Consider the following 10136-nt stretch of genomic DNA (forward strand, 5'->3'; position numbering starts at 1 on the left):
ATATTTGTGTGTATACAACAACAAATTATATTTTGTTTTATATTGCAAATTATGGTAAACCTGATAGAGATTCCACCTACCTCCTTCTTGCTCAAATTCGATGAGTACTTTTCCCGGTTGAACTAACTCATGATGTATTATTACACTTGCACTTCCAGAACACCTTTTATTTTCAAAGTACATCAAAACCGTTTGTAATTGGAGCTTACCAAAGCATACTTCCAACAACTCCGATTCTTTATCATCCTCATCTTTCAAGTGGTACATTGTGGCATTAAATGGATCTTCAACATCATAATGATCCTGTCGTTGTTGGTTGCTGGGTGCGAGTCTGTGAAGTGGCAGTTGGTGGCAATCATTACCATTATTCCATTTGGAAGACGTCGGCGTCTGACTGCTATCAGACAATTCACGATCAGTATTTTGTGATGTTCGACATTGCTGCTGTTGGTTGCCAAGTCTTGGATCATTTTCTTCCGTAAGCATACATACATCCTGATCCTAAATAATGCAAATGTGCAAACGTTAAACATAATGTTTGCCATTGCCATTCTAGGACTATATCTGCTATCTGAAGTTGACTAAAGTAATAACACACGGTTATTCTACAGCATGAATATTCATTTCCTGAACCAAGCTTGGGCATTTGTATTTCTAATTAGCTGATATGCTACGACGCTAGTGTATCACTATTGTTTTTCTTAAGATTTTTCTTCCTTTATTTCTTTTCTTTTTATTCTTTCTCCACTTTTTTTCGCAGCTTTGCTCAAAAACGGCACAGGCTCTATCCTTGCTACTTGACCGGCATAGTATAGACCTACATCTGAAGTTGTGCATGTGAATGTTTGGGTAAGGTAACAGTAACGCGACCATTTTTTTATATTTGATGATTGGTCATAAATTCCTCACCAATAGACATTTTCAATGAAACTTGACAAGTATACATCTTATCATAGGCAATCTTATCAAGAGTCAAATTCGTGGGCCATTACAGTTCGCACACGTGTCATGACGCATGCATACGCGTGTTTTAAAATTTTAAAATGCTCAAAATTGTGTTTTGAGTAAATTAAAGCGCATTTCAGGTCATTTTGCGAATTTCAAAATTGTCCGTGCCGTATGAAAGCTAAAAATATACTTTTTTTTTTGACATATTTTGGATTCCTGACACTGTATTCAAGAAAAACACTTCATTATTTTCCAGTCATTTTAGGGCCAATAAAAATCCCGCTCAAGCGCATCAAACATACAGATCCGTGTGCGCCTTTGTGTCAACATCATGCCTATTTTTTATCATTAGCTCCTCAGGATGAACAGCAGACCCCAATTTTTTTTTATTACATATTCTGTAAGCACATTAGTGTACAGTAGATATGATTTTATAGAACATTATGGCTGATCGGACATTGTGACGTCATCATATCTGAAATTCTATGATTGATCATAAATTCATTGCCAACAGGCATTTTTCAATGAAGCTTAACACAAATATCAAGGGTCAACTTCGTGTGGCAACTGTCCACACGCGCCATGACATGCGCGTACGCCCGTGCGTTCAAATTTTAAAATGCTAAAAATCAATTTTTGACTAATTCAGAGCATGTTTCAGGCCATTTTGCTAATTTCAAAATTTTCCACGCCACGCACACATTTGTACCTGAACAACAAAGACACTAGAAACACAAGATAGAGTTCTCAACAAAAAAAAAACAAAAAAAAAATTGTTCCACCGAAATGCATGGTGGAAATACAAACAATGGGGTGCCGCGTACGACTGGATCTAAACAAGCTCTACCACCGTTCCATAACTGTGAATAACCTCCTTTTGCGGAGGTTGAAATCATTGCCATTATCCATAAGATACAAACAAGTAGGTATAAATAAATCAAAACAATAAAATGACAGACAGAAAAGCACAGATTCGTATGACTGGACTCTGATTAGTGATAAAGTTCTCTTCCAGTGGAAAAGAAGGGCGCCGCCTGCGTCTGGTATACCTAGCCTAGCAACAGAAGTACGTCTGGACCATAGCTCTATGGTCTGGACGCGAATTTTTTTTCCGTACGAAACATTTACATGAAACTCCACTCGGGCCGTCTCAGCTGAATCGACCCGAAAATCTCATTGCAGAATTCAGGAGGTCAAAAGGTCATCAACAGATAAACGTCTACAGAACAACTTCTGAGAGTCGCTGTCTGATTTTTAAAAATACATTGATGTTACCATGTTAATACCAATGGGTCATTTAAACTGACATATAATATTTGATTAAGCTGCACGAGTAATGAAAAGTGTTATTTTAACTTGAGTTACATATTATGACAATTTTAATTTTTTAGTTAGGCCTGGGTTTTACATAATTACTAGGCCTAGCTACTAAAAACGCTTTCTGGGAAAAGCACAAAGAGTAAGGAAAAGCGCGTTTTTCTTCATCACTGATCAAATGAAACAGAATGACAGTTATTTTCAAATTAAGAGAAGAGCTGAGAATAGGCAGCTCTAAAATACTGGATGCCATAAGACCTGCCAAAATGGCAGAGCACCAAATGAATGTAAAAATGAGCTAGTTATTAATATTAGGCATAGTAATCGGCAGGTTCTTGATTACAAGGCTAGCCAAGTTAATTACATGTAATGACGAAATGATAATAATAATAATAATAATAATTTTAATTATTATTATTATTATTATTATTACCTGTACGTTAAGGGGAACTTAGACAAAGGGGAAATAACACAAAAGATATTCCCCTTGGGCTAGTTATTATTTATAGGCCTTGAAATAGTATCTGTAGGTTCTTCATTACACATTACAAGTAGGCCAAGGTAATTAATGCTGAAATGATTATTATTATTATTTATTAATTATTATTATTACCTGTACCTTAAGGGGAACTTAGACAATGGAGGAATTAGAGGACAATTAAAAAAACGATGTTAAGGGGAAATAACACAAGATATTCGATCCCTTGGACGATTATTATTTATAGGCCTAGTAAATGGTACAATATCTGTAGGTTCTTCATTACAAGGCTTAGGCCAAAGGTAATTAATGCTGAAATTATTATTATTATTATTATTATTATTATTATTATTATTATTATTATTATTAATATTATTTAACATTAATTACATTACAATTATAGTTTGGACAAGTTCAATAACGCCGGAATGGTATATTATTTATTTAATATTTCTCTTATGCGCTCTATTTTTCATTTCATGCTTCAATTTTGTCCCATTTTCCCCCAAAATTTCTGTCCATGTCAGTATGTGAAGCGTGACTGTTGTGTCAGCCTACGGACCCTAGGCCTAGTTTAAAGAGGGGCCTATAGTAAGACCTCAGCCTGTAGTTAGGCCTATAGTTTATCCTCTTTCTCTCTAGCCTTTGGTATAACTGTACCTATCTACACTTTATAACAGGAGGTACTAGCTGTTGTTGTTGTAGATAATATACTAACATTTAATAACATCCAAGGTCACAGTTAGTTACACAGTGACGTACATCACATAAGTCCGTGAAATTTCATAGGCTTACCGTAGGTAAACATAGAAAGAGCAATAATAGTAAAACTCGAGCGTCACGACATTGTGCGAAGTGTCTGCTCTTGTTCCTCGTATCGTACTCTATGGCGGTTCAACTGTGTCATAATTACTACGCGTAGTACGCGTACTACGCGTAGTACACATACTACGCGTACTACGCGTACTACACGTACTACGCGTACTACACGTACTACGCGTACTACACGTAGTACGCGTACTACACATACTACACGTACTACGCGTAGTAATTATGACACAGTTGTACCACTCGCGGTAAAATTGTGTCAAAACACCACGTGTTAGCATCATGACCATCGTAAACCAATTAGTTGTATAGCGCCACCAATTTACTGTACGTATAACGTCTAATATCTACTGAACTGCATCTAACATTATTTATAATTATTTATTTTGGAAATTACACCTTTACATTGATGGAACACATAGGAGTGGTGCATCTATATGAGGGCTATAATCTATAAAAGGCAAATTGGGGTTTGTGTGTCCGGGATGTTCTCCTTTGTTACTGAGCCGATTTCAACCAATTTTCACTGAATTTTCACATTTGAAAAATTCTTGATCAGCCCCTGCTGTATGTTGAAATGTTTAAGAAACAAATACATTAAAAATACTTTCATGCCCACCCAAATAATAAAACGATGATTATTGAATAAACACAGGCTTGATCTGTAATGTACAAATATTTCCGTTTATTGTTTTAATGCTTCCATTAATTAATTTCTGCTAATAAGAATTATGATGATGATTTCTCTCAATTCTTTAATGACATTGATTCAGCTAACGAGAATGATGATGATGACGACGACGACAGCTACGAACACAGACGTTCAGTTTTGATTTCAGTTCCACCATAACATCAACGATGACAACTAGAGCACTAGTAAAACTTTATTTATTCACGAAGCACAAATCCAAATATAATGCTATTTTTTATTGTGGTCGTGAGATAGCCGTACCTTACTTACAATTAACATAGATTACACAGTACGGTACATAATCAGAAAGCAAAAGTTAAACACACAAATTAAATAATGTAGATAGAAAGTCAACAATTTAGTAAAATAAAAGTAATCTATACCTAACAAATGGCAAAAATAAATTATCGAAATGAAGAAAATCCACTCCACAAAAAGTGTGAAAAAAACCAATTATGTGTGAATGGATGGGCACCATAGCACAACTTGACTATTTGATATTATTCTGGAAGCCAAGTACTGTATTAACAGGTTGTCATCACTGATCACTTTCAAAACCATCTATTATCTAAAAACAGCCGAACTACGACCTAGGCCTACAATATTTATCAGCCCACCTCTTGTATGATCTCTCACGATCAACAATCATAGCGCCTAAATCTACCGTATGGGACGCCGTCTAGGAGATTGTTTTAATAGTGTTTAAAAAATCTGTTTTGTCAATAGAATTGTTTTTGTCCACTCATAGTTAATACAGGCTTAATTATGTGGATAACAAAATGATTATGTGATACAGTAAGGTACATGGTTGTTTATAATTATAAATGTATCCACATATGCCTTTTTAATAACAATGTCTCAAATGGTACCACATATACTGCTGTCTCTTATACACATCTAGATGTGTATAAGAGACAGATATTAGACGTTATACGTACAGTAAATTGGTGGCGCTATACAACTAATTGGTTTACGATGGTCATGATGCTAACACGTGGTGTTTTGACATAATTTTACCGCGAGTGGTACAACTGTGTCATAATTACTACGCGTAGTACGCGTACTACGCGTAGTAATTATGACACAGTTGAACCGCCATAGTACTCACTCGAGTCAATCCGAGATGGCCCGAGTGAAGTTTCATGCAAATGTTTCGTACGGGGAAAAAAATCGCGGTCTGGACAAAGTTTGTGCATTATAAAAAGAGAAGGGCGCCGCGTACGTCTGGACTAATTTCCGCCTCACCCTATGCAAGTGCTTGTACAGTATTTCTTTTCTAGTATCTTTCACACGTACGAAAGCTAGAAATTACGGTGTTTTTTGGTTCCTGATACTGTTTTCTCAAATTTCCATTCTTTTTCAGTCATTTTAGGGCCAATAACCATACCATATCAAACATACGAATCCGTGTGCTCGTTTGTGTCGACATTGGCCTACATGTCCATGTCTTTAAATGCCTGGTTTGATTCTGAAACCAACAGCTTCTTCTTTTCATGATCAATCATTCCAATCATCAAAATAACAATCATCAGATTACTCTCGGATCCTGCGTATCACCCAATTCGTCGGTGACGAATAGTCTAGTTCGACTTGTTTAAAAAATGTAACGGTAGTTACTTTACAAATCACAAACACCAGCCTTGATCTAACTGAAATTATCCAGAAACATCGGAACGAGAGTGCGGCAGTACATACCGTGAATAAACATCCAGCTTTGAATAATAATAATTGAAAATAAACAAAACTAATCGAAGCAACATCATTTCCAACACATTCCAATAATTAGAATAGGCTAGAAAAAGTGCGCGACCGGTGGCAACATGAATGTACGTCCCGGTATTTTGGTGAAAACAAATAGACAAATAAACTGTTAAGCTATATTGTGTACAGACAGCATTTGGTGTTGTAAGGCATGGCCTTTATCAAAACATTTCAGGATTAAAAGGCACAAACATATTTCCAGGCCTGCCATTAATGTATACTATAGTAGACTTACATTTATTCTAACCAGGTCAGTTGCGGATTTAAGGGGAGAGGGCCCTTCCAGCACACCCCATCCTCTAAATATTATAAAACAGTTGAGAGAAAAAAAATTATATTAAAAGTCTGAGTGCCATTTTTCGGCCGTCTAGAAGTTCCATTATCATCAATTTTTTGGGCCCCTCTATTTCGAATTCCTGGATCATCCACTGGAAAGATCTATCTTCCATGCCATAACATTCGCTTGCAGCTCACAGTTCCGTCTCAGTCGATTTGAAATATGGGCCGTTTTTCATGAAACCCGCTTATTACTAAAGTGCCGACCCGGGGGGTGTTACGGTGCCTGAGCACCTCTGTTTTTGTTCAAACGTGAACAAAATAATAGTAAATTAAGGGATATAAATTCCAAAGTAAGTCACTATTGGGACGTTAACAACCAATGTGTGGTGTAGTCATAGATATGCTCCATCCACAGATTTGCGTAAAATGGATGTAACATTTCTATTTAGCTCCCCCCCCCCCCCACACATTTATTGTAAACCAAACAAAACAGCGTTCCAAAATCCGGGAACATTGTGTTGAGAGATTGAACTGTAGCTCACATAAAAATTATTCCTTTTGTTCATTTCATGTATATGATTTGAAGACAATTGTTAACCAACGTCGAAAAACCATTTAAAAATTAGATCTTCAAATTATTATTTGAAAGATAAAATTTAGAAGCTTTGAATAAATTATACACCGGGGGAAATCAGATTTTGATTAAATGACGTTGACTTTGTATCTTTAAATTTACTGGTGGATGTAGTAAGTATGCTAGTTTGATCAGATTAGACGTGTTTCTTGTATTAATGTTCAAGTTAAAAGCTACAGTAATATATTATTGAAATATACGTAACTAGAAAAGTCAAATTTTACAGGTTATCTTATATGACTCTGATCTTTAATCTTTAAATATTTATTCTTCTGCCAAAATAACATCTATAAGTTCAATGTCTATGTGTTAGCATCTATTTTTAACTTGGACTTGGTTTAGGACTACAGTATCGCCGCAACAAATCTCTTGGTGAGGCCTACATATAAAATAGTCGTTGTGGTTATCGGTTATTATTACTGTTTGTTGTTGCTATTACTGCCATTTTTACTAATAATAATATTACTATATGTCATCATTTACTAATAGTATTATTATTGTTACGATATGGTCATAGCTAAATTTTTATTTATCAATTCAGTTCCTAAGTCATGATGTCGCCCTGACTCAACTGGCTCAACTGGTTGAGAGTCGCGCGGTTGAAAAGTGACATAAGCACTCTTGTAACACACTATAAATAAACGGAAGAATCGCCAGTTTCTCTCAGTTTCCCCCTGCAGTGATGGCGCCAGAAGGAGGAAGGGGAAAATTCCCCACCGCTGGACAGGCCTAGACACCCCCCCCCCCGTCGATCAACGCCACCACGAGGTATCGAACCGTAAATGGTGTATATAAATAATACATATTCATAATACAGTGCCGGCGCCAGGATTTCCCCGACAGGGGTTCAAGATCCCAGAAGGGGGTGGTGGGGCTGATGTTCCTGACGAGAAAAAAGTGGGCGTGGTCGGGCGTCGCTAAAAGCCTTTTGAAAGTGGTCCAGATGAACTATCCTACCGAAAATATGACAATTTAGGGGTTTTCAAAGGTTTTTTCAAAAGCCGATTTAATCAATTTTAGAGTTTATTAATATGTACAAAATACATATATTTTTTTGAGTTCTTTTTTCTTTCTGACGAATTGTGGTTTTTCTCCCCGACAGGGGGTGGGGGTCTGTAGCCTCCCCCCCCCCCAGGAATGCCGCCACTTTCGTAATATCGTGGTCTAAAAAGCATATAATTTGGCCTACTAAGCCATAAAAACTCTCCCCATGAGCCCTACCAGGAATTTTTATTCTGAAACCCTGGTAAAGATTCAAGTCGGCCACTTGGTCCGGACTCCGCAGTTGGACATGTTGGACCCCTCGTCGGCAAATTTCTGGAGCCACCTCTGGCCCCTTATTCTAAATTGCGACTCAAGTCTGCTAACAAAGTGTGAAAAAAACCAATTATGTGTGAATGGATGGGCACCATAGCACAACTTGACTATTTGATATTATTCTGGAAGCCAAGTACTGTATTAACAGGTTGTCATCACTGATCACTTTCAAAACCATCTATTATCTAAAAACAGCCGAACTACGACCTAGGCCTACAATATTTATCAGCCCACCTCTTGTATGATCTCTCACGATCAACAATCATAGCGCCTAAATCTACCGTATGGGACGCCGTCTAGGAGATTGTTTTAATAGTGTTTAAAAAATCTGTTTTGTCAATAGAATTGTTTTTGTCCACTCATAGTTAATACAGGCTTAATTATGTGGATAACAAAATGATTATGTGATACAGTAAGGTACATGGTTGTTTATAATTATAAATGTATCCACATATGCCTTTTTAATAACAATGTCTCAAATGGTACCACATATACTGAGTGGAAAAACCAGATACAGTTAATATGAATTATAGTTATTTATAGAGTTACAATACCATTATGGGAAAACCCAAAAGACCACAACTAGGCATGCGTGTGGAAGTTTGTGATTTTGGCAACATCGATTGCTTGCAAATATTAACCACGATAAGGGATTATTTTAATGACATTTCTATGAATGGCCACTTTTTTTATGTAGGATGTAGTCCAATGGCTATTAACTGCGTACGTATTAAAATCCTTGATTAGTCTACACTGCGATGCGCATAAAAAGCCTGACAAACCTCCTATGTTCTTTTGTGCCTGTTCCTTGCTGTTTCTGTTCTAAATTTTAATGTTTTTAAGACAAATAAATTAAATGGAATGAAACACATAATTATGTTGATTTGAAAGAAAAAAAATATATAACCATAGGATCATGGACTTATGAGAAAATAGGTCTTGTAGGCTTAAATTGTGTTTGTGATGTAAATAAACTGTGTTTATGATTAATCTGATTCGAGCACTCTGAGAATCCTCCAATGGTCTAAAACAATATGAAATGTAAGAATGTAAAAACCCCAATCAACTACTGTTGATTTATGGCAGCTTTCAACGATCGACCAATGATTTTAAAAAATCAATTAGCTACTGTAAATGAATAGCTCAAATGAATTATTTTGCTATTTTAAACACAGTTATACTATAGAAAAATACATAAATTGTCTATCATCACAATGCAAAAAACGGTATTACAGTATATGCACCAGAAACCCCTCCAATTGTGTTATATTGTATGTGACAAATGGAATTAGAATGTAAGGATTGGTTGTTGTAACATATATATAATATAATATATATAAATATATGTATATATATTTATATATATATATGTGCGTATATGTATGTATATATTTATATATATATATATATATATATATATGTGTGTGTATATGTATGTATAATTTATTTATATATATATATGAATATATATATATGTGTGTATATGTATGTATATATTTATATATATATATGTGTGTGTATGTATGTATATATATATATGTTTATGTATGTATGTATGTATATATATATATATGTGTGTGTATGTATGTATATATTTATATATATATATTTTATTTTATTTTAAACACAGTTATACTATAGAAAAATACATAAATTGTCTATCATCACAATGCAAAAAACGGTATTACAGTATATGCACCAGAAACCCCTCCAATTGTGTTATATTGTATGTGACAAATGGAATTAGAATGTAAGGATTGGTTGTTGTAACATATATATAATATAATATATATAAATATATGTATATATATTTATATATATATATGTGCGTATATGTATGTATATATTTATATATATATATATATATATATATATATATGTGT

The 10136-nt window shown here is 35.0% G+C and overlaps 2 protein-coding genes across 2 annotated transcripts in view; one reads left to right on the forward strand and one right to left on the reverse strand.

Annotated features, from left to right (window-relative positions):
* LOC117116513 (protein mono-ADP-ribosyltransferase PARP14-like) overlaps nucleotides 1-486 on the reverse strand; it is a 40075-nt gene extending 39589 nt beyond the window's left edge. The window contains exon 1 of the mRNA XM_033260575.1: nucleotides 81-486. Within this exon, the coding sequence (XP_033116466.1) occupies nucleotides 81-486 (406 nt within the window). The remainder of the gene's footprint in view (nucleotides 1-80) is intronic.
* Nucleotides 87-10136, forward strand: part of LOC117116514 — a gene marked incomplete at its 3' end in the record, with an annotated part of 27154 nt that continues 17104 nt past the window's right edge. Inside the window, exons 1-2 of the mRNA XM_033260576.1 lie at nucleotides 87-478; nucleotides 761-849. Coding sequence (XP_033116467.1) covers nucleotides 842-849 — 8 coding nt within the window. The remainder of the gene's footprint in view (nucleotides 479-760; nucleotides 850-10136) is intronic.

Source organism: Anneissia japonica, unplaced genomic scaffold (assembly GCF_011630105.1).
Source record: "Anneissia japonica isolate Jap-2015-1 unplaced genomic scaffold, ASM1163010v1 scaffold8963_len174799_cov130, whole genome shotgun sequence".
NCBI classification, from domain to species: Eukaryota; Metazoa; Echinodermata; class Crinoidea; order Comatulida; family Comatulidae; genus Anneissia; species Anneissia japonica.